General features: G+C 47.7%; 7 protein-coding genes across 7 annotated transcripts; 2 read left to right on the top strand and 5 right to left on the bottom strand.

The window, feature by feature from the left end:
• Positions 1-23: 23 nt before the first annotated feature.
• BJ212DRAFT_1261359 (carbohydrate esterase family 9 protein) lies at positions 24-2,155 on the top strand (the record flags this gene model as incomplete). Its single annotated transcript, XM_041330174.1, has 11 exons — positions 24-149; positions 217-281; positions 402-533; positions 598-616; positions 673-1,022; positions 1,073-1,408; positions 1,478-1,571; positions 1,624-1,669; positions 1,716-1,833; positions 1,883-1,978; positions 2,026-2,155. 11 exons carry the CDS (start codon positions 24-26, stop codon positions 2,153-2,155), a joined length of 1,512 nt encoding a protein of 503 aa, XP_041198059.1.
• A 1,293-nt stretch (positions 2,156-3,448) lies between these two features.
• On the top strand, positions 3,449-4,774 carry BJ212DRAFT_1260650 (uncharacterized protein; the record flags this gene model as incomplete). The annotated part of the gene is made up of 3 exons (XM_041330126.1): positions 3,449-3,732; positions 4,102-4,345; positions 4,397-4,774. 3 exons carry the CDS (start codon positions 3,449-3,451, stop codon positions 4,772-4,774), a joined length of 906 nt encoding a protein of 301 aa, XP_041198058.1.
• Positions 4,775-5,813: 1,039 nt separating this feature from the next.
• BJ212DRAFT_520297 (uncharacterized protein) lies at positions 5,814-7,265 on the bottom strand. Its single transcript, XM_041343391.1, has 2 exons — positions 6,516-7,265; positions 5,814-6,448 (listed from the first exon to the last, which is right to left on the bottom strand). Exons 1-2 carry the CDS (start codon positions 7,097-7,099, stop codon positions 6,070-6,072), a joined length of 963 nt encoding a protein of 320 aa, XP_041198057.1. The 5' UTR covers positions 7,100-7,265; the 3' UTR covers positions 5,814-6,069.
• Positions 7,266-10,000: 2,735 nt separating this feature from the next.
• On the bottom strand, positions 10,001-12,673 carry BJ212DRAFT_1423397 (uncharacterized protein). The gene is made up of 13 exons (XM_041337638.1): positions 12,216-12,673; positions 11,785-12,159; positions 11,719-11,728; positions 11,587-11,666; positions 11,499-11,538; positions 11,189-11,450; positions 10,997-11,089; positions 10,806-10,930; positions 10,735-10,755; positions 10,512-10,683; positions 10,408-10,461; positions 10,331-10,357; positions 10,001-10,273 (listed from the first exon to the last, which is right to left on the bottom strand). The coding sequence occupies exons 1-13, from the start codon at positions 12,558-12,560 to the stop codon at positions 10,165-10,167; spliced, it is 1,713 nt and encodes a 570-aa protein (XP_041198056.1). The 5' UTR covers positions 12,561-12,673; the 3' UTR covers positions 10,001-10,164.
• Positions 12,674-14,943: 2,270 nt separating this feature from the next.
• Positions 14,944-17,434, bottom strand: BJ212DRAFT_1319451 (acyl-CoA dehydrogenase NM domain-like protein). Its single transcript, XM_041334357.1, has 15 exons — positions 17,098-17,434; positions 17,011-17,039; positions 16,905-16,954; positions 16,828-16,852; positions 16,733-16,775; positions 16,560-16,683; positions 16,400-16,509; positions 16,327-16,352; positions 16,155-16,273; positions 16,035-16,101; positions 15,510-15,979; positions 15,403-15,455; positions 15,340-15,347; positions 15,181-15,272; positions 14,944-15,129 (listed from the first exon to the last, which is right to left on the bottom strand). The coding sequence occupies exons 1-14, from the start codon at positions 17,186-17,188 to the stop codon at positions 15,213-15,215; spliced, it is 1,275 nt and encodes a 424-aa protein (XP_041198055.1). The 5' UTR covers positions 17,189-17,434; the 3' UTR covers positions 14,944-15,129; positions 15,181-15,212.
• Positions 17,435-19,210: 1,776 nt separating this feature from the next.
• On the bottom strand, positions 19,211-21,126 carry BJ212DRAFT_1319446 (uncharacterized protein). Its single transcript, XM_041334356.1, has 3 exons — positions 20,815-21,126; positions 20,496-20,763; positions 19,211-20,434 (listed from the first exon to the last, which is right to left on the bottom strand). The coding sequence occupies exons 1-3, from the start codon at positions 21,097-21,099 to the stop codon at positions 19,635-19,637; spliced, it is 1,353 nt and encodes a 450-aa protein (XP_041198054.1). The 5' UTR covers positions 21,100-21,126; the 3' UTR covers positions 19,211-19,634.
• Positions 21,127-22,663: 1,537 nt separating this feature from the next.
• Positions 22,664-23,496, bottom strand: BJ212DRAFT_1475642 (ribosomal protein S5 domain 2-type protein; the record flags this gene model as incomplete). The annotated part of the gene is made up of 2 exons (XM_041339260.1): positions 22,664-23,066; positions 23,132-23,496. 2 exons carry the CDS (start codon positions 23,494-23,496, stop codon positions 22,664-22,666), a joined length of 768 nt encoding a protein of 255 aa, XP_041198053.1.
• Between the last annotated feature and the right edge of the window lie 133 nt (positions 23,497-23,629).

Below are 23,629 nucleotides of genomic sequence, written 5' to 3'. Positions count from 1 at the left end.
TTGCATAATTACAGTCATCTGCCATGGCAGCGACAACATCGAATGACCTTATCTGCTTCACAAATTGCTTCCTCCCGCAGGAAGACGGTGGTTTAATTGAAAAGGATTTGTGGATTGATGAGCGGCGTGGTGTCATACTAGATGCGCAGGTGGGTCACTTTGCCCAGACTATATAGACGTGTGTTTGGGTCCGATTTAGCGTTTATTCGTGCCTAGCGAACCTTCTTCCTGCGCAAGGAGCGTCCGAATACGATTATTGATCTTGGGGGAAACATCTTAAGGTGAGTGTCCTGGACTTGGCAGAGTAGGGCAGACACAATAAGCCTGGAACTTGTTTAACCGACGTCCCTTGTTACGTATTTTCGGTCCTGCTAAGTAACAAACTAAATTACTCTGAACAGTCCAGGCTTTATTGACATTCAGATCAATGGAGGCTTTGGTTTTGACTTCTCTGTCTACGAAGGCGACGACCAAACTTATCGAGATGGGTTGAAGTTGGTCGCAGAGAAAATTGTTGAGACGGGTGTGACTTCGTACGTTGTCAATACATCTGCCACCCACTCCTTCATAGCACCTTATTTCTTTGTTGATCATTAGCTTGGTCCCCACGATTATCGTAAGCATCCAGTCCTTGGGTGTTTCGTTCGCAATAACACATGTGTACTATAACAGACTCAAGAAAAGGCCTTTTACCCCAAGCTTCTTAACCTGCTTCGTCCATGGTCACCTCCACACGCAGCACACCTCCTCGGGTGGCATGCTGAGGGGCCGTTCCTACAGATGTCCAAACGAGGTGCCCATTCGCCCGCGTTAATCATACCTGCCTCAGAAGGCTTCAAGACTTTCGAGTCTATTTACAGTCCAGAGAACCTAGCAGAAGCGGAAGACTGGCTCATGTCGGGTGACACCCTCTACGACACTGTGGGTGTGCGCATTATAACAGCTGCGCCTGAGGTCGAGGGCGTTATGGAGGCTATTAACGAAGCCAGCAAGCGTGGAATCTGTTTCAATATTGGACACAGGTATGATTTTGTTAAAATTGACGATACTAAGTTGCTCCTAACGAAGATAGCATGGCTACGACGGATATTGCAACTGCAGCAGTACGGAATGGTGCGAGATGCATCACACATCTCTTCAACGCAATGCCACAGCTTCACCATCGCGACCCGTCTATCATTGGTTTACTTGGAGCTTCTCCTTATCTATCTCCTTCGTCTTCAGCTTTTTTGCCATTTCCTTCCGCTATCATCAGTGCCCTCAATGCCTCGATATCTTCGCTTCCAATCACCAAGGACCCATTAATCGATCATATATCGGAAGCATTTGATGAGATTAAGACACCCCCTCAGACACCCATGCTCCTTGCGGAACAAGCTCACAAGAAATTTCTCCTTCCCACAGGCAAGTCGATAGCGAGCCTGGACTCTGCCGCTATCACCGCAATTCCCCTGGGGAGTAGACAACCAAACGAAAGTGAGCCAAAGAAAGATTTGACGACTATACTGTTCGATCGACCATTCTATGAGATTATCGTGGATGGGATTCATTCTCATCCCAACTCCGTGAGAGTGGGTTCTTATTGTTGATGTGCATCTGGGTTGTATTTGATATCTTCGGTAGCTGGCATACAGTGCTCATCCAGACGGGTGCATCTTGATTACCGATGGTATGCGCCATTGTTTTGCGGAGTTGCTTTACTGACATTCCCACAGCCATGAAGATCTTGGACCCGCACCTCAAGGATGGTGTTCACGACTGGCGCGATGGCCGTCGATTTTACAAGGAGGGCGATAAGCTTTACATAGAGGGTACCACCACCCTTGCCGGAAGGTTTGTTTACACTACATACCTGTTTTCTACATTAATGGCCGAACGTCAGCGTGGTCACCCTCGACAAATGCGTACGGAACTTCGTGCGCTACACGGGCTGCTCCATTGGTCAAGCCATCGTATGTGCAACTTACAATCCTGCAAGGTAAGTGAAAAATTAATTCCGCAGGCCTTGCCTAAATACAAGTCTAGGTGCCTTAACATTGAGAACAAGAAGGGTACGCTGCGCGCCGGTGCAGACGCAGACTTGGTGGTACTTGACCATCAAGGTGACATATTAAGCACCTGGGTGAAGGGCAAGATGGTGTGGGCAAGGAAGTAGTCTCACCATGTTTCCGATGGCAGTCCAAGGTCCTTCCATGGTTCACATCAATGTTTCACGGTTAATTACCCTAGACACAGCTCCGGATATTGGCGATGCCAATGTCATTGAGCCTCATGATTATGCTGTAACTTTTGCCAGATGCCTTGGGGACTGAAACTACGACTCGGATCAATGAGTACCTAGGGTACCAAACGGTAATAAACTTGAAAAGTTGAACTCGTAACATTGATTACGAAGGAAGGTTAGGATGTTAGTTACAATTACCAGTCTATATGTAAACGCCACCACGACTCGGAGAGTCGGACTCCCCACGGAAATCGCATCGTCAGCAGATATGACCAATTAACGATCACATGACCGACTTCGTCGAGCAGTTAAGGATGAACATGCTTACTGCGGTTCGGTGCTACCGACTAATCACCTTACCCTGGATGTTTTGATTTTCTGCACCATCACAGTAGCTTCGAGTGATGTAAGATGTAAAAAGGCTCGACTTGAAGCTGCGGTTGAGCGAGTAACGAACAGTAAGCGATTACAGGTCTAGGGTCGCGACTTGGTTCAAATTTGTTGGCCCTGACAATGTTACAGTAGTCGTGGGTTTACGGATTTCGCCTGGACGAAGGGGAGAGTGAACAACTACTCCTTATGGTATACCGAGCGGAGTCCGGTCACGTGATGGACCTTGCCCTATTTGGAGTCACCAGGGTCTAGGCACCGATCTAGGAATGGGTTTCTCTCCCACGCCGGGATTTATTATACATGTGCTGAATCACATGATTGTGAGACCCAGCGAAGATGCCCGCTTGTGCACATGATTGTGCCGAAGATAAAGCCATAAAGCAAAATCTGGGTTCGAACCGAAGATATTGAAGCTCTAAGGTTAGGGTGATGGATAAACATCGATAAATATTGGCGGGGGCGGCCGGGGTGTCCGAGTCGAATGCCATCATAGTTTCCTGAATCCTCGGTTGCCGGGTCCCACTGATCACGTGATTATTTTTAAATTACTCGATTACGTAATATATCAGTGATCGCCCTACAGCGTTTCATACTTGTGAAACACTTCAGACGCCAGATATCATGCACATGTCTTCCGAATGTTTGTGAGCATATGATATTGCTCATAACAGTAATGTCAATAGCATGTCACTGAACTCTCAGAAGTTGCCTGTGATTACCATTAAGGCGGAGATTTTTCACCGGGGCAGAAAGGGGGAACGTTGCTCCTGGCACGTAGGCGCTCGCACTCCAAAAGTATACTATCATTTCCACACTACTTCCAGCACCACTATGGCAGCTCAAGTATCTGTGCACAAGACGGCCGCCTTGACGAATCCCTTAAATTATGCTTTAGCCTCTCATCGACTCCATCGCACTCTACATACCTCCACGAAGCAACCCGTCGTCTTGGTGGCATGCGGCTCCTTTAATCCTATCACATACCACCACCTTCGGATGTTTGAGATCGCGAAGGATTTCATTCGGCAGAATACCAATTTTGAGATTGTCGGTGGATATCTCAGCCCGGTCAGTGACGGGTACAAGAAAGCGGGTCTGGTCAGCGCACATCATCGGTAAGTACACCGCTATTATTTTTTCCCATAGCATGTGTCCGGGCACCACAGCTGTGGTCTATCTTGCTTAGAAGGAGACTGTATCTTTTCCCTGAAGGGGTGCTCCAGTTCAAGTAATCGGGCCGGGCCAGATTATCGCGTTCATTTTTGTGGACCACGACCGTGAGTCTCACGAGGTCTCACAACCCAAGGAGGCACACTTTTCTACAAAGACGCTCTGATATATATATATATATATATATATGTGTGTGTCTCCAGTGTTCCGAGGTTCCGGAAAGGCTAAAATTTTATCCCCCAACTTGAAACTTCGAAGTTTTGGATTGTGCAACTATCTAACATTTCAATACTGATATATTCCGCATGAAACAGGGTTAAAATGTGTATGCTCGCCACAGAGCAGGAGTCATTGTGGCTAATGGTCGATTCCTGGGAGGCATTGCAGAATTATCAACGCACAGCTGTTGTGCTTGATCATTTTGATTACGAAATTAACACGGTTCTTGGTGGCGTGTCCACTCGAGATGGTGAACACCGTGATGTTCAGATCATGCTCCTTGCTGGTTCAGACTTGATTGGCACCATGTCTGAGCCGGGCGTTTGGTCTCATGATGATGTAGGGCTTTCAAAAATCATATGTGCCGCGGTCTAATGTACTGATTTCTAGCTCGATGATATTCTTGGACGCCATGGAACGTTTGTCATTGAGCGCACAGGGGCCTCCCTGGATCAAGCGATTGACAGCTTGGCGCGTTGGCGGAATAACATCTACCCTATCGCTCAGCTAGTCCAGAACGATGTTTCCTCGACGAAGGTACGGCTGTTCTTTCGCAGGGGTCTTTCGGTACAGTATCTCCTCCCAGCGGCCGTCATCGACTACATAGAGCAGAACAATCTATATCCAGACGACGGATCGTGCATGGAGAAGGACAAGGGCAAGGATAGGGAGGGTGAAGAAGCCGGCACTGCTAGTTCAGAAAGCAACGATGTACACGCTATCCAGCCAACATTGGGAACGGAGACGACAAGGTTATCAACCAATTAGACTTGTGTAAAAGAAACCTTAAGCGTGAGTAAAACTACTAGCTAAATGAACACCGCTGCTGCTGTCAATGAAATGAGTCGACGCTGGTCTACGCTAGTCGACACTCTACTTGAAGCCAAATCTACGTTAGTCAGGGGCCGAACCGGTACGATCACCGGGAAAGGTCACGGACAAGAGGAGAAAAGTGCTGCTATCGGTCCTGTCCAGTGGACGCTACATCCCCCACAAGTATAGCTTCCTCACTGTAACGTGGTGGCACCGGAGTCTGGACTATTTGCTGATGCATATGCAATTATTTCGGCGGTGAGGATGATTCTGCTCAGTGACTGCAAAAGGAAGGAAACTGAGGCGGGGCTCTGCCACCTTGAGATTCACGCGCCGAGTGCGCATTCCTCCATATCTGCCAAGCCTACGTAAAAACTATATATCCAGCATGTTTGTGAAAGAATAATGCGAGCAATTGCTTCAAGGCCAGCTCAAGCCAGTAAAGTAGATACTAGTGATGTAAATTCCAATGCGGTTTATCCAGGTAACTTCAATCAAAGCAGCTGAATGAAAGTAAATGATAGTACTTAAGTAATAGTTGTCGTTGACCAACTGCGGTGGCAATCAACAGGCTGGAACCTCCCACTCTCCTTCCATCCCGACAGCCGGGAGGTTTCTCATGGTAACTCGCGAACGGTGTTTAGAGAAGTCGTTGCGAGTGCCGTTCATAAACCCTGGTATATGTTCAAATACGGCAGTCGGATGGATGATGGCCGAATGCCGGTCCACTACTGCCATAAGGCATTCCTGAGTCGTGGACTCCACCCAGAAAAGGATCCAAGTCAAAATCGCTAGTTAACGGCACGAAAGAAGATCCCGGTGTCGATGATGCAGTAAATGTCAAGGCAGCTGAAAAGGCAGGGCCGTAGTTATTTGGTGCTGACTCGAACCACATGGGCATTGAGGATGGGGGTGCACGTTGGGGATCCCGGTTGATATGGTGTGATTGGGAAGGGTGGATCCGAACCTGAATTTTTCCGTCGTTGGCTGGACTAGTGTCAAAGGAAATTTCGAATCCCCCAAGAGCTCTGATGGCTTCGGAATGAATCTCGACTTTGCGAGGGGACGAAGAACCAGCGCTTGAAGAAAGCTTTCCGAGATCGCCAGAACCAAGGTGCATCACCGCTCCCCCGTCGGGATGCGGTGCCCATTCAAAGTCGCTTGGGATGATAGAGCTGTAGTCGAAGTTGCACGAGGGGTGCAGAACTGAGGGATCCGTCAGGGGAATAAAGTATGTGGTCGGAAGCGATCTAGGGGACGTGGAAAGAAGGGACGGTAGCGTGCATAGGAGAACCTGCTGTTGGATCATTGGTCTCATAATTTTGATTTCCAAATACTAGCTTGCCTACCATCAGGCCGAGACTTGCTCCAGACCTCTGGTGGGAGTGCATCGGCAGCGAGGCAGATGGTGAGACCGGAGTCAAAGAATGTTCGTAATTTTCTGTCTTCACATGGATATCACTGGTTGACCTTCGTGAAAGTTCGGCCTTCAGCTCGCGCCCCCTCTTTTCAGATGCAGAAAGGCGAGTGCGCAATTGTTCGACTTCCAGGAGCAATTCATCATAGCCGTGTCCTCTTTTGGCAGCAGTCTGAAGCCGCACGTTATCTTCCTCCAGGTCCTTGACGCGACTATATCGATGAAGCGGGTATCATTTAGCATCCTGTCATGTACCCAAGAGTAAATGTGAGGACTTACATCTCCATAGCCTCGAATTCTTCCCGCTTCCGCTGCCGACTGAGGAAAGCAGCGGCACGGTTCTTAACCAGACGTGCTTCGCGTTTGCTCAGCCCCGATACATCAGGTGGCACAAAGTCTTTTGTGGTGATACGCTCTCCGCCAGTTCGCGGTCTCTTCGAAGGGCCTGCAATAGGAAGGGAAGATAGCCCTTCCGCGTGCATGTGAGTGTCAAGGGAAATAGATGGTTGAGAGGACTTTGAGAGTGGCGGAGAGACGGATGGTGAAGGTGACGATATATTTGGCACCTCAGGGAAGTCAAACACCTGGTGCGTCGGCAAGCACAATTGTTGCTCCTTCTCTCGCATAGAGTCAGGAGTTGTGTTGGATACAGGTCCAGGAGAGTCGGTGATGTTTGAGCCGATAGAGATAGGCGGGGACGGTGGTAAAGAGTAATAACTCCACCCGATAGTGTTCATTGCATTTCCAGGGTATGATGAGGGACACTGGTCCCAAGGTGCATTTGACGGTGAGATGGGAGTGATCAAAGCTACGTCGCCATCAGTTATTTGAGACATATGCGTAGAAATTGTATGGCGGGGCATGAAATGGGGGCTGGTGAACCAAATATTGTGGTGTTATAGAGGCGACAATGCAACAGAAACTGGGCCAACTTTTTGTATCACCCGGATTTATATCGCGCTCGTAGGTAAGTAGTACGACCGTCAGGACCTTTCAATTACCCGACCAATCAACTCCAATCAAGTACTCATCTGATTTGCAAATGTCGGCTCTCACATGTGCTTGCGTTGATGTTCAATTCAGGACATAGATCTAGTAGCTAAGTCCGTTTCCGTACACACGATTATCGCCGCCGTTCTTTGACCCTTGTATACGGGACAGGACAATCCTGAAAGTCGGCAAGTCTCGGTTCGCGGATGAAGACGGGGGGGTCAAGATCATGCACCGCTAAGGACCACACTCACATTGCCTCCGTCCGACTGTCGGGTCTAAAAAGGTTTCGAGAGAAACGAAAGTTGACAGAAGTGTCTCGTTTCCTCCACGACGCTCCCGATCAGAGGCTTCCTTTTATTAAATTACGAGAACCGTCATGGGGGATCCCACGCGAGCATTACATGAGCAAAAGATCTGCTGTCTTCTTGCCTGACTGTGGAATGGCACGGCAATGTTCGATCTGCAAAATCGAGTCAAAAAAGAGATTTTGTATTTTGTATTAAACAGAGACAAACAAGGGGATAGTTACCGAGATCAGGGCGGCTCCGAGGGTCAAACACTAAGGCTCAGCGCTTGTGAGGGAAAGCTCTAGTGTGTTCACAGACACAATTATTTCGGAGCTAGTAGCCACTTGTCTTGCATTCGCCATCAGGTGAGATTCCAAGAGGACGGAACTTCCCTAACCCCCTCGGAACTCCATCATGATTTCAAAGAAGTTACAGGCTGTTACAGGTCCCTACAGAGTATGTACAGGTAAGTGGTAAATCATATCGCACCCGCGTCTTCCATGGAAGCGCGTACCTTACTATTTGATATCTTGTCGACTACAGCCGCTGTTATACAGGAAGTACTGGTGGAACCCTTATCGATGCGCCTCGATGGCTGGTTTTGGAAGTCAAGCCCGCCTCGTCGCCTCCTTATCGATGCGCCTGCTCGAAAATAAGGTTAAGCTACATTATGTCATCCATTCATCTCATCATTGGTTTTGACAACAACGCATGTCTTCATTCCCCCTCCCCAAGCGATGCCCCACAAATTTCTAAAACAGTCCGTGTTCGCATGAAAATCGGAACCTCGTGTTCTGAAAGGGCGATATGGATGCGGAGAGATTGGTTTTCAATAACAAATGAAGGCATTATTAGAGTTCCTCACAGTCCAGCAGCAATGGATGCAAACTACGTTCTTCAACTTCATGGGACCAAGAGCTCCTCCATTCTTCCAGATTTGGTCACAGTCATGCCGATCATTTTTTGCTGTATCATAATCACTATGAGCTGGTCTTCCAGGGATATGCCATAGTAGCGCCCGCTTGTATCAACTAGTGTTCCTTCACACAGTTTCACACCAGAGCATATTAGCGACTCCAGAGGTACTAGTACATAGAGTGGCATACAACTCTCCAACGATGACCTTATTAATGGATACGAAAAATCTGGTCTCGAGACCAACGACATATGTACAAGTCGCCAGGCCAGAAACTTTTGCAAAAACTTTTTGGCGAATTCAACATGCATTTGAGCCTTGCAACTTCCGGCAGCCATGATGCGATAATGTTGCGATTGGTGGAGAGCTGTCCAAGCCTCTGGACGCAAATCGCTCCTTGAGTTACTGCATTACATACTATACTATGTATGGCTGTGACCGCCGTATCATATCGACGTCGAATGGAACAATATTAGAATAACTTCACGAGTCCAGGTTACAAGTAGCGATCGGTTGCGAGGACAAAATATACTATGATCAAATTCACTTCAAATTCGTAAACTCAGCCAGTTCAATGGAAGTTTTCAGCTGTCTTCACCAAGATAAAAAGACCGGCACTTGACGCGTCGGGCTTGGGAGAGATCAGTTAGTGAATTGGTTCTCAACGCTTCAAGCTCGGCTCAAACAACAGAGAATACTGAACAGTTCCTGTCAGTGGAGGTAATGTGCCATAGACGGCCCAGCTCGACATAACAAATATAGACACCACGCGACTTAGAGGAGGTATTCCAAACTTTGACAACGAAAACTCCGCACAAATGACACGAAAAAAAGACGTGAAAATAGCTGAAAACTTCTATCTGAATCCCCCATCAAACAGGAACTTCAATAATTAATGCATTACCCACAGTTCTAGTAGCTGGTAACCTTTTGGAAACTCCGAGTCAATTTGAGCACTTGCACAGGCTCGCACTCATTTGGGATAATCATAGACCAATAAACGTGCTCGCTTGCAAGTCTTGCAGATCGAGTTGATCAGTGCGCGAGCAATGAGCAAAAAATAGCATCGCTTGGCCTGATATCTGTCAAGCCCGTGAAGAGTCCGTAGTAGCCGAGCAGCCAAGTAAGTCTGAAAGGCCCACTGCCCAGGCCCAGCCCACGCACACAGCATCATGATGAGATCTAGTCCTGTGCAAGAAATTCTAGGTTTCCCACTTATTCCGTCCCGCTAGAATATCGAATCCACGAACCTGTGGTGTGAAACGGAGTTGAGCGTAACTGCACAAATAGTGATCAGAAGCGCTAAGCGAATTAGGCCGGTCGTGAGGCAAAGCGATGGAAGCGAAAACCCAGGAAGGCACTCACCAATTCGAAGAGCTGATTAAATTGAAAGTATGGGAGAACTGGAAGAACCTACGGGCCTCTCCGGTTTCTCTGCAGCGAATCTGGGGTGACGACTAGAATGGTGAATGTCGAGCCTGGGGGATAATGATCAATGTTACAATTGCATGTAATATGATGCTGGTACTAGAATTTAGTACAGTTGATCTTGCCAAGCTCAAAATTGGAGACTGTCATTTGGAATATCATTCAGGCGAAATTGCATATATTGCATGACTGCGGAAGTAATCACAAAACATACGGAGAATGCTGGAGAATGACGTCGAAATATAATCCCGACACAAAGAATTGTAGAACAAGCAAGTGGGAAAATTGAACACGACCAGCCGGATCATGCATCCGCGTTCCTCAGCGTTGGGTGAATATAAATTAGTCCGAGTACTTTGAATACATCACGTTCCGTTCTGGGATGGTACAATTTGGAATCATGACGTCGCGATCTATAAAGCAATGAAATTGGTCCAAACGCCAAGTCCATTGCTTTGGACTAGACTTACATTCCAGAACTGTCAAATTTCATCCCCCTGATAATACACGTTAACCAGGACCCACGCGGAGAAGCGCGAATACTTGCTTTTGTTGCTTCGCCCATAACCGTAAGTCTCTTTCGAACATAGTTGACCCAGTCCTAGATTGGCGCTCGTATCACTTGCTAAAGTATTTAGGTCTAGTGCTTACCATCCAACTACTGCGGTCCAAAATACTTCCGGCGCAGCAAAGATCAGATCGACACGTCGATAAACTCTCCGCTGCGATGAATTATGGGGCCATACGAACACAGTTAGGGCCTTCTCTAAGGAGTCCCAGTGATGAGTGCGCAACACGTTGTGTTCATGGAATCCCGAAAGATCTATATAATTGTCAAATCAGACAACCTATTGCGGTCATACTGGAGACATACGCATGACATGCGTGACGAAACCTGTAATTGATTGGTATGATGACCTAGTATCTCCATTGCAGATCTCTGACCTTGTTCGTGCAGTCGTTGCACAAGCTTTCTACACAGTCCTTTCACTTTCTGAGACCCTAAGTTCCAATCTGTATGGGTGACGACTATGTCAACATCACTACTTTGTGACTTTCCTCTGCGGTAACTAAAATCCATGGAAGAGCAACGCGATTAATAGCAACTATTGGTTGGGCAAACAAGGTAAACACACCCTCCAGCGATCACGCTTTTGCATCCTTTCTGGATATGGCTGAGTTCTCGCATGATGGTCCGATTAATGTCTTCTACTTCTTCACGTGGAATGCTATAAGGACACAGATGTCAATAAATTCCCGTCCGTAAGACGCATATTTAGAGCAGCACGATGTCTCCGTCCGAAGGGACGAATCAAAAAAAAGCTCACGTCTGACTCAAGTCGTGTCGCAGAGCCAACCCGATCTTAATGGACTGTTCCGCCGCAGCCTCTGTATTTGCGCTTGCATCAGCATCAAGGAGTGACATTGTCTCCTCGTCAGACACGCCTGGTTTAACTTCATAATATCGTTCAAGTTCCTCGAGCGTGCGAAGACCAAGGCCATAAAGACGGCGAGCAGTGTAGGGTCCGATGCCATGTATTGTGATGAAAGTAGAAAGTGACTGAAACCGCGGATCTGCCAACATAGTCTCTGCACCTGTATCAGCGCCAAGTCATAGAACGAAGGGAAAGCACGGACGCGCTTCGGTTATTCGGCCCGTCTTCAGAAACTCCTCAATCTAACATGTGTGAATAACGAGAGTAAACCACGAGGATGCCGACAGCACCATTGAGAGGATCTTCTCTCCCAAGAACGGTAGCTTGCGAATATCTTGGATATTGTGCTCCGTTATGACACGCGGGTAAGCTGCATGTTGGATCCAGCTCGTTATACATTGAACGGGGTTGCAGTTACGGACCCTTGATGACCTGGGCACGATGGGTTAAGAATATAATACAACACAACGGAAATATGTTGAACTGACAGAGATAGCCCTTGAGTAGCTGACCATACTTCTTTCCTCTCCTTCAATGTTCCTGCCACGTCGAATGATATCGATTTCTTTGACCAGACTTTGATTGGGGCAGACAAGTGGCGACGGTCGTAGGCAGCTGTATTTCGCATTGTGCGACAATAACTCCACTTCAGCAGCATCTATGAGTTCATCTTGTTCTGTTTGCCATGAACCTTCCTTCTCTGCCCCAGAGGGAGAGTAGAATGAATTTCCAGATGAGGTGTCTTGATTTCGCGAAGTTTCGTCTTCCGAGTCACGAACCGCAACATAGCTGCCGCATGGAAGGAGCCGACCGGACTTCACAGAGTCTTGAAGCCATAATGGTGTTACGATGGCCTTCGTTTTCTGTGAATGATATTGGAACAAGTACCCTGTACAAATGACAAAATGTGGGCGCATACCGCAATTCTCCAGTTAATGTGCCTTTCCAGGCGCTGCCTCATGTTAGTTGCGGTGACAATGACGTCCGCCTTTTCAACATCGGTAGTGAGTTCAAGGTTGAGTTCGCTGACGACGCTTGACCCTTGATGACTCTTGTTAACACGCTCAATTTTATAGTTCTCGACTAGCATGGCAAGCTCAGACATCGTTTCTGGATGGATTTTGGCCCGTAAGATGTACACCAGAACGGCTTTGTCCCTCTCGATATTCCATGGCGAACTGAGTCGTTTGGAAGGTCCGTCGTGGGAAGACGCGGATTCAGAGTCATCACTCGTGTGCGAGCTCAGTGGTCGCTTGAAAGGCATCTGCAAAGATTTTTACAATCAGCTGTACGCAACGGATACAATTAATGTTTCACTGCGCGCAAATCTGTGCGAATGCGAAGAGATGCGAAAATGACAATTGGAAGGAGTTTTCCTGCGCCCTACCGGCTTGTGATCTCTAATCGTAGATTTGAGTTTTCCGACTCGGGCAAGTTCGGCACTGTCAAAAAAGGAAATCCTCCATTTGGGCCTGAAGTGATCAAACATTCACGGCGTAACGCTCGGGCCTTAAAAAATCATTCGAATGGCGACCCTCTAGCTAGATAATAATCTAGATCTCGAAGCTTTGTTTAAAAGTCTTGCAAGAGCGAAATTTGACCCTGGACCGTAGTGAACATTAGAAACATTAACAGATACGACTAACTCCCCATAACCACATTACAGAATACAAGCGCCCCTCTTTCCCTTCGCGATGCGATGGTTGCAATGCAGCGCCAAAAGCGGATCCGGGTGTCAACATACCCAACACGTTCAACTGTACCAGTTGATCGGAAACATCGTCGAAGTCAAGTTACTGCCTCCTTAAAGCATCATGATGTTTCATCAGTCGTTCAAACTTGAACAACGGAAGAGCCAGATTTGTTTTGCTTGCCAGTAAACAGTTTGGATATTTTACTCGCATGAAGTAGAAGGGTACAGTCGTTGACTTTCAATTCTCTGCTTCGGATGGTCATTAACGACATGTTCCCCAGCAACAGCCATTACATTACGGAGGAAAAGAAGTCACTCGATACTGGCAGATATCTGGTAATCATGGCATGAGGCTGAGGCTCTGAGAGTACTGCCGCGGTTTGGTTCGGTCAGTTCGCTGGGCGGTTCAGTCCAGGATCTCGAACGTGTAAACAGACCTAATCGAATAGGCTTCCGTATATATGGCGCGTGCAGTACTCTCAAGTCTCCTGGTTCGGACGCGAACTGGACCAGCGAAAGTAACATCAAGTTAATCGGTCTTGATATACGACTAACAGATCCTATAGCTAACTTCTTGACCGGAAGGATCCGTTTTGCAATCGAATAATAAGTCCAGAGGAGTGTGGCGCGAACTTGAAAGCAATCTAGAAACAAATAGGCTCTCTACACACAAGTCCGTCATGTCTGTGGGAGGGCGCTGCTATCCACAGTGCGTAAACCTTATGGTCCTGGTCCAGAACGAAGAAGAAAGTCACCTGTCGTCCCGATACGGTCCTACGAGGAAAAGCCCGCCGTGGGCTTTTCCTCGTAGGACCGTATCGGGTTGATAGATGAGGGACTAGCCATAGGGGGGTTGTACTGACTATGTCTGAATGCCATCAGGTGAGATTGACGCGTTGATGAGGCAAGACCTCCTTCAGTCTGTCCAGTACCCCTATAAACACCGGCCAACATGTGTACTCTCGTCCAGCCACCTGTCAAGGGGCTCGTACATCCGCACCCACATCACGTCCGCAGTAAATCTAGCGCCCTCGCACACAAGGACCACCTCTTAGTTGTATCGCAATTAGGCAAACTCCAGGAACATCAGATGCAGCTCTTCCCGCTATTTTCATAAATGCAAATTTCATCAAAGTTCGATCCCCATGCCGTGAACGTGGCAAGCGTGCATAGAAAACCTGCCGCCGATTCCTAGCATTCCCCGTCCGGACCGTCGCTCCGGACATAACCGCGGTGGTACTACGAGTCGAGGAACTCAACCACGTGAGGTTTGGTCAGAGGGCAAACATTGTTTCGCGCACAGCCGTTAATAGCACGCGATCCACCGGAGTTCGAACTTGCGCTCCACGGCCCTTGATCCATTCCCGAGTGATTTAGACTCTTTCGTTCTTTCATAATCTTCGGTATATATCTGGTGTGCACTCCCGACAAGTCCCCGATAAGTATGTGGTTGATCTGATTTCCCGCCATCGCTTAGGTAGATCATCCTTCCCCACCGCTTGGAATACAGTTGCCTTTTCAGCCCATGTCTCCATGACAAAATTAAAGTGCAATTACATAAATTTGTGCGCGCTGAGAGAAAAAAAAATTACAATGCGCCCTGGCGCTCCATAAGGAAATGCAACCATGAGTGGGTACAAATCTGAACGCCAGGACCCAAGTCATTTACGAGTGAGAAAATAGGTGGGGCCAGTGTGGTGTTAGCGCGATACCAGTGTGATGCCAACGACCGTATCACTAGTCTGTCGTCAGCTGTCGTCCCACCAAGTCGGGGCCATCTTCGTTTGTTTGGAAGGCATGGACGAGTGCGGTATGATCGTCGTCCCACGTTTTCGCCGGAATGTGGGACCTAAACTATGCGGAAGAACGGAACCGAAGCAGTGTGAGATAGATGACTTCTTGCCCGATGCTTAGGTTGACCCCGCCGATGCGGCGACAGGTCAAATTAACTGAACTCACAACTGCGAATGTCAAAAATTGAAAGGTCGAACCGCGATGCGTTGAATCCACCACAGTACACGAGTCCAAAATTTGGCTTGCATACTACAGTCTACGATTGGTAAATTGTTAATGTTAGGCCCATGCATCTGACGATGTTTCTAAGGTAGATATCATGTAGTCTTTCGTTAAAATTTCAAGCCTGTAAAGATCGACTTAGTGATGATGTTCCAACAGATAAGAAAATAAGAACATGTATTTTTCGCAAGCAATACACCGATGGAACTAATTAGCAAAAGCTTGAATGCCAGTCGTTGCCTTTCCAAGGATGAGACCGTGTATATCCTGAGTGAAAAGAGGGATTGGGTTGTCAGCTCAGAAGATCGTGGAAAATATGGTGTTAAAGACTAACATATGTCCCTGGAAGGCGAACACGTCAGCGATTGCCCCGAGTGGCGGTGAGCAAGACACGTACCTTCGTAAGTATTCACAACTTGTAAATTTGCAACATGTCTACCGACATGGTACCTTTAAACATAAGGTTAGCACATGCACGACGATCGCATGATACCATAGACATACTCATCTGATGATGCATTTCCTCCGAGAATATCCAAAACGATCCGGGAATGCTGGAGGGCCTTACCACAGTTATTGCGCTTTACCATACTGATCATTTCGGGGGCCAGCTTGCCAGTATCCTTCAGTCTGCCAACCTGAAGACTGGCCTGGAAACCAAGAGCTGCTTCAGTTTGTGCGTCTACAAGTTTCTTCTGGACAAGTTGGAAAGATGCCAGCGGTCGCTTAAACTGCTTGCGCTCAAGTGCATACGTGAGAGTTTTTTGGATACAATCCTCGAGAGCCCCCATTACACCCCATGAAATGCCATACCGGGCACTATTCAGACAGGAGAAAGGTGCACTAAGGCCTTGTCCGTGCGGGAGCAAGGCATCATGGCCTACTCTAACAGAGTCCATGAAGATCGAACCGGTTAACGACGCCCGAAGTGCAACCTTGTTCTTGATGGCTGGTGCTTCCAAACCTTTCAAACCCTGCCAGTTGTGTGGGAGTGAGATAGACGAGTAGAACAACAAATGCGGAGCTTGCCTTCTCGAGAATGAATCCTCGAACCTTGGCATCCCATTTGCAGCGAGCCCAGACGACAAAAATGTCACTGTTTCGCCAGCAAATCAGTGGCAATCATGGAACTTGAACAACGGAACCTACGCGACAGGTGCATTTGATATCCAAGTCTTGCTTCCATTAAGAACAAAGCCACCATCAATTTCTTCAGCAGTTGTCTCCATGCCAGCTGGGTCGGAACCATGATTCGCTTCAGTCAGTCCCTGTTTACATTGTTACTGTGAATTCAAAATCTCAGTGTACTGTGATTTCATACAAAACAGCCAACGATTTCTCCCTTGGCTGTATAGTATAAGCGCAAGTTTCTCAGTCACAGTTAGAAGCCCTACCTAACCGAGGAATATACCTTTCCTTTTGTGCTTCAGTACCAAACTCGTTGATGGGGTGCATAACAAGCGATGATTGGACAGATGCTGTCGACCGGTAGCCGGAATCGACGCTGGGATGTGCATGGGTAAGTCAACGATGAGATAAAGCCGCGGTACAAACCGCTCGATTTCTCTGGCAATGAGGCCGTAGGCCACACTGCTCACTCCAGCGCAGCCATAGCCTTGAATCGTCGGTCCAAGCAGTCCCAATTTACCCATTTCAGGGAGAATATCATGATTGAATTCTGCGCGCCATGATGAGGTAAAGAATAGGGGACAAACAGCATGCCTTACTTTCCGTCCGCCAGCCTTCCAGCACACGGGGAGCGAGATTCTCCTAACATACGGATCATCACACAGCGTTCTGAATGTAGATAAGGCGGACTTGCCTGGCAGTACTCCCGAGCAGTATCACTGTGTCAGTATAAGCTTGACATCCGCCGGACATGCAACAGCTAAGACGTACCGTATGGCAATTTCCTCTTCCGTTAGTAGAGATTCCAAATTCAACGGATCCTGACAAGCAGTAGTCTAATTTGACCTGGTCATTATTGAATGCGAATTGGGCTTACTTCATGATTATATTTCACATATCCTGACGCTACCGGGCCGATATGAGTTCCCAACTATAGCCAAAAAATTATTCTTAAACTACTAACCTGCGCGACTCCCGTTGCGTGTAAACGGCGTCTTGTGAAGATATCCCAGTCGCCGAACGGAACCCGTACGCGCAGAGAGCATGGTAGCCATTCTTGATTCTTTCTACGATTCTCGATACTTACGTTCAATGGCAGAGAGGCGGAAAACGGTCCGCCGTCTGAACTCGAAAGTAAGTTAGGGCTTGATCAGAAAGCTCTAAAAAGATGTGCGGGATGAATTGCGGGGAAGTGACAAACCGGAGCGGAGCTACACGAATTGCCGGCTGCCGCCGGTCAGTAATTGGCAAGAGCAGTCACCGACTTCACAAAGTGGGGAGCTCCAAACGCCCAGGCGTATATATGCCTGAAACATTGATTTCCTTTTTCTGACAAGAATCAGGTCCTCGTGATCAGCCATGTCCGTTGTAAGTCGCCGTCGCTTTTTTGCTCATTGATATTAATTTGTTTTCTCAGATATCTCGCAATCAAATCGCCGTTTTTACGAAGCGCACTTGATGCACATGAAATACTATCGGTTACTATCATTCCGTTACGGTCCACTATTCCGTGAGTCACACTTAAGTCACGAATAGTAACAGACAGTCACACTGGCCAAATTTACAGTCCGCTCGACAGACGTTATTCGTGATTCGTGAACTTTAACAGCAGTTAATTAGGATACTACTAGCAAGTCTGTGAGCTATAGTATGTACAGATAATTATATAGAACTAGTAAATGCAAATAATTAATGCTGTGTAAAATATTGCTGAGGGAATGTGTGCAAATCTAGGTAGTGATACATAGGTGCATTGTGAAATTCATGACTCAGATGTGGGGGTTGAGCAAAAAATATGGTGGATGTGGTGTGGGAATGATGAAACCAGTATGAGAAGGCGGATGTATGAAATGTGGTGGCAAGTGTCCAGGCTGGGAGGAACTGGAGGTTGCAGGAAGTTCTGGTGGTTGGCTTGAAGTTGAAGCTGCTGATGCCAATGCTTGCCAGGGATCCTTCCACTAATCTTGTTGACCCAAGCACGTAAATCGCAAGGGTGCACAGGACATGCAGCGCCAGATTCGTGAGCCAGCCAATCCTTGACAGCTTCCTCTTCAGATGGCTGGAGGAGCTGCCATGACCAGGAAAAATCCTTGCAAGACATATGACCCTTGCTCCAGTCTTTAAGAGTCTGCCATGCGACCTGTACAATGAAATTAGCACCGCAGGAACTCAAAAGATAAATAATCATACTTTGTTTACCCTTGCAGCTACTGTTTAATTCTTGTAGGTGCCATTTGTAACACCCTCGAGTGCAGCCTGGATCCTGAACTCATACTTGGGGACAGTAGACGCCGCCAGCTTGCCTCAGCAGCAACCCATGACATAGCGATTGAGCCCAGCTCAGTGCAGTGCTCACAGGTGACGGATTGCAGCTGCATTGAAACATGCTGTTAATTTCAATGTCCGACGTCGGCAGCTTTGGCAGGTGACACCAATCTATGATTTTTGCTGCTGTCACACTGAAAACACAATCTCCATCATTTCTTAACAGATTTGATTTTTTTCACTTGGAACATGCTACAATAGTATGTAGAATATACTTAGTGAAGTAGCTAAGCAATTGCTTTAACATTGAGTGCTGTAGACAAAATTCACGGAATGGTGGACCGTAACGGAATGATAGTAACCAATAGTATACCCTCATACCCATGGCCCCTTCAATGTATTACATAATACTCAATGATATTTTTGTCACTTGCTGTGCGTGGTAACAGCTAGCGCTGACCGGTCTGACCCCCGAAACGCATTGAGCTTGAGCTGCCAAATCTGCCTTCCGCGAATGCTAGTTTATCGCAGCCTATTGTTTTTTCTGTACGCTCAAAAAAATAAACTGTTATGGAGTAGGGTTTATCTCCGTCGAGAGTGCTTCGCCTGTCGGCCTAGCGCGGTTCTTTCGGACACGCATTCGTCCCCTGTAGCCACATTAAATGCTGATCCAGTTTGCTCATACGCCTTTGTGCCATGCGGATAACCCAAGTGCGCTGTCGGCTCCCACTCTTCGCACAGCACTGCTCAGCACCTTGGCTGCCACCAATCCTCCGCACGCGTCAAGAAAGACGTGGAGCAGTGACTGACAATTGATGTTACAGTGCACGTTAAGCAGGAAATATGGAATGGGCCGGTCAAACGTATGAAGATACTCAGGGCGACGTCGATGACTTGTGAATACAAAAAGCGTTGGGCGGACTAAAGCCAACGAGATCCTACATGAACAGGACTGGACGGATGACTTTGACCAGAAAGTCGTTCCCGTGGATGTCTGAAGGAACTTGGAAGAAGCTGGAGCCTAAGTTGCTGTAATGGGTGCTTAACGTAAATCTGGGAAAGCCAGCCGGGCACCAGAAACGAGTAGACATGTATTGCACAGATCGTGGAACGTTGTGTACAAACCTTCAGCGGAAGGAATCAAATAAAGCAATTGACCAGTCAAGGGAGTCGGGGACTGGCGGGTCGCCGCCGCTACGATTCGACAACAGAAAAGCTCTATATTGGCAGTATCGATCAAAACCACTTCCCAACCAAGTTCCACAACTTTTCCTTCGCAGGGGAGGCCTGGCTCTCGCTCAGTGGTTTGTTTCCTGCCTTCGGCGTGACTTCAGACTCAGAGCCATCCGTCGGATCGCCTGACGATTCTGCATCGACATTAGAATCCTTCAAAAGGGCCTCGACACTCTCCTTTAGTGTCTCTGAATTTGAATTTTCGAGGTCAGCAAATTCGGCTTCCCTGGCACGCAGCGCAACCTGCTGCATGACCTGTTCGCGAGCTTGGCTACGAGCCTGTTCGAGCAAACGTTCTTTGCGCGAAATCTTAGGCGTCGAAGGCTGCGAAGTCTTGGGCATTATGTGCTTCTTGAGAGTGATGGCGCCAGGAGGTGGCAAATCCGGTTTTGTTGGTTGTGGCGTCGATAGTGGCACCCAGGATTCCACCTCGCGTCTGGTCCTCCTTCGACTCCTCTGAGACAACATCGTTGACATCGATGAATCACTGGGCGATTTCGAATCCGCTGCCACGTCTTTTTGAGTATCTGCTTGCGCTTCCACTGTGGCTGCAGCCTTCATCTGTGCAAACGAAGGGTCGGGTCGCTCAAGGATTTGACTCCACTTGTTCAGCGCAATGCGCATTTGCTGGTGGTCTGGAGTAGGCGGCGGTTCTTCGGATGGCGAAGTGAAGGGGGATGACGTATAAAGAGGCTTCAGAGGATAGAAACCTCCCCACTCATAGAAACTGTGTCCTATTGCAATCCTTTTACCCTTCGTGAGGTTTAACGGGCTGTTATCACCATTAAAACGCAAGTCGCTTGCTGTCCACGTCGTGAGCACACAGCGTTGTTGCAGGATGAGAAGGCGTAGGAGCATACACACCAGCTCGCTGAACATTGAGTTCGATCAATCTCGGCCGTGTTGAAGGTCCTTCAGCAGAGTATGCCGGGGGATTGGAAGAATATACATCCTTCACGTCAAATAGACCTTGAAGGTGTTCAAGTCCCGGGCCCCCTTCGGGGATAGTAGGATCCTGCGTTGCAGCCGGGACATTCATGGTGATACCCTTCTCTGGAATGAGGCTCATTGAGTCTTCAGACTGAAATGCAGCCCAACACAACATCTGGTACTCTGAGCTCACTTCTCCATCCTAATGACGCTTGAGCAAACTAAATTGTAAAAACCACCCTACTCCACATACCCGTATGAACCGGTATTCACGTATCCGCCCAAATTTGCGCTCTACCCCACGAACAACAGCGAACGCATCAACCATCCCGCCTGCAAGCGTTCTGGACATGCGGATGCAAACTGTACGCCGGGCGGGGCCGACAGTATCTTCCTCATCCTCGTCTCGAAGTTCGAATCGCCTTGACCACGGAGGAGTCACTGTTGAAGCTACGTGCTTGCCTTCTTTGATGGTATCAACGGTCGCATACGCTCTCCGCTGATGGCCAGCCTGTCGCCCAGCTCTCAGAGCAAACATTCCAAGGTCGGATTGCACAGCCACTCACTGCAACGAGTAAAATAAAGAAACATGATTATCTAAGGTTGCAGCCACATCTCCTACTTCAATTTTTTCATGTAGAACAACATCCGCACATACTCTCATTTCGATTTTGAGAGGACAGGAAGACCAGATGTATCATCTAAATTCACTTTTTCGCTGTTCTCCATCGTCTGTATATCTTTTACACGGCACGTACTGCGTTGGTAAGTGCAAACGTCACTAGTACGCTCGACTAAGTCGGCTCTACATGAGTCGTTCTATTTGGGTACCGGATCAATATTGGATTTCCGTTAGATCTTTCTCCGAAGTTCTCTCAGGCCTTGGACAAGTGTAGAACTAATGAATATCGTTGTACAGGTGGGTATCATCCCAAAACTTTTTCATGATGATTCCGCTTGCCGCCCCAGTCGTAGCTATGAGCCTTGACGAACGGCAGAGCATATAGCCAAACATTGCACCACTGATTCTATTGTTGCCAACTTTCTTTACACCAATTTGACGCTTACGGCTTATCTCATAGGGTTGCATTTATCATGATATCTTGATGATAACATGTGAACTCATTGCACTGGCGGTATCGGCGGTGTCGGAGCTACAGGCTGCTATAGTGAAGAACGGAAACCGAGAATTCGATTAAGCGTTTTCTGTGCCGTAGGCTCGTAGCTTTTAAATCTGATATCTTAACAACGGAGGTACATCTGCTATCTGTTCTTCTTTCACGCAGTCTTTTCTCATGTTCATTTAGCGTGTCTTTGTTTTATAATGGTCATGACTGTTGACTAGTTGACTCTCAACGCTGAGGGCGCCTTTGTTTATCCCGATAATTCGGACAATTTGTCAATGAATTGAAATTTGTTCTATGATTCAGGTCTGTTCAAGGGCAACAAGGTCGTGTGCAGTGCGCTCACCCCTGAAGCTTCTACGCCTGTCTTCATGTCAACAAAAAGATTTCCCTACCTTAGCAAGCACGTGGTAGCCACCAGGAACACAAGCCATTCTGCAATAAATGGCGTCTACAAAACTGGTGACTTGCCAGTCTCCCCTATCAGGCGGATTGAATGAAGGCATACGGTCGTTCCTTCGTGCAGCCTGATTTCGAGAATCGATCAACTTATCTGATTCTTGCACTGTATTAGACTGGGAATGCATCGTCGCTCCTTAACTCTCGCTTGATAATGACTCTCACTTCACTTGGCTCCCATATACCTCAAACTAATCGTTGATAGGTAACATCAAGGGTGTTTTGCTTTGACATCAGCGCGATTCATTTTTAAAACTCAACACGTGCCTGACGACCTCAGTCCCAAAGCTTGTGCCGTCCTTGTCAATTTTGACACACTTCACTAGATGTCATCCCCGCACTCCCAGCTTCACCTAAAACTCTCAGCGGATTATACTTCGATCCCCTCTCCAGTATGCCCTCTTTGATTTTATGTATGCATTTTCTGGTACACAACTACGTTTGTTCTGCGTCCAGATTACTACTACTCGTATTATATGAGAGCATTCTTTTGACTCGACCCTGTTGCGCATTATTGTGCTACACTTCAGCTTCAGTACTCGCCAACATTATCCTCTTTCTCGATAACAGAGACTTGACACTTTTGACGGCACTTTCCCTGGCACCAACAAGTCTTCTCGCCTTTGTGATGTCGAGATCCCTCTGCACAACTGTATAATCGGGCTGTCTGCTTCTCCTTCCTTTTACATTTTCGATCTCGTCTGAGGCAGTTCGGGCCGAGGTGCTTCCGCTCGTCGCCAAGTCAACATTCTGAGTCAGGTCGTTTAGCTCTTGCCGCAGACTTGCCAACATATCGTCGAGCCTTGTAAGTGTTGAAATGCATTCTTCCATTTCTTCAACTCGTTTGAATGTACGACATACTTCACTGGCGCAGGTCTCGATGTGAGCGAATCGAGCTGGTCCTAGAAGGGTCCCACCGAACCTGTGAGTGAACGATAAGTAAACATACAAACTCCCCCTAATAGAATAGATACAGCTGAGACTTACCATCGACTAACAATGACAACAGCGTCAAGTACACCCTCATGTTGCATAACCCTCGACACTTTGCTCCCAGCCCATTGTTCCCCATCGTCATCATATCCCGCTTTAACCTCAAAGTCATCAGGACCCCCGAGCCCTGACTTGCCATGTTTCAGCACCATACATCTCCAGGCAGATATCTCGTAGGCTTTCTTCCCAGCGTGAACGACGTTTCGGTGGTGGGAGATGGCAGCTTTAGCTTCTTCAGGTGTGCTAGCGTGATACACGTTGCCCACGAACGCAGACCCACGGTCACGAATCTCCTGTGAGGTAGCCAAACATTTGGGAGCAGGGTGGTCGACATTCACATACGAATACAAGTTAGACATGCAGCAGGTTCAAGATGACGACGACGTCAAATGAACAAGCGAGTAGGTTTACTCGATTATTAGTACTGGTACAGTTAGTACTAGCAGTTTGAAAGTTCGCGTACACAAGCTGTAGGTAAGATAATGCAACAAG

Source organism: Suillus subaureus (genome assembly GCF_016647635.1).
Source record: "Suillus subaureus strain MN1 chromosome Unknown BJ212scaffold_3, whole genome shotgun sequence".
NCBI lineage: Eukaryota > Fungi > Basidiomycota > Agaricomycetes > Boletales > Suillaceae > Suillus > Suillus subaureus.
The sequence above is the reverse complement of the archived record's forward strand: the minus strand, read 5'-3'. Positions and strand labels throughout refer to the sequence as shown.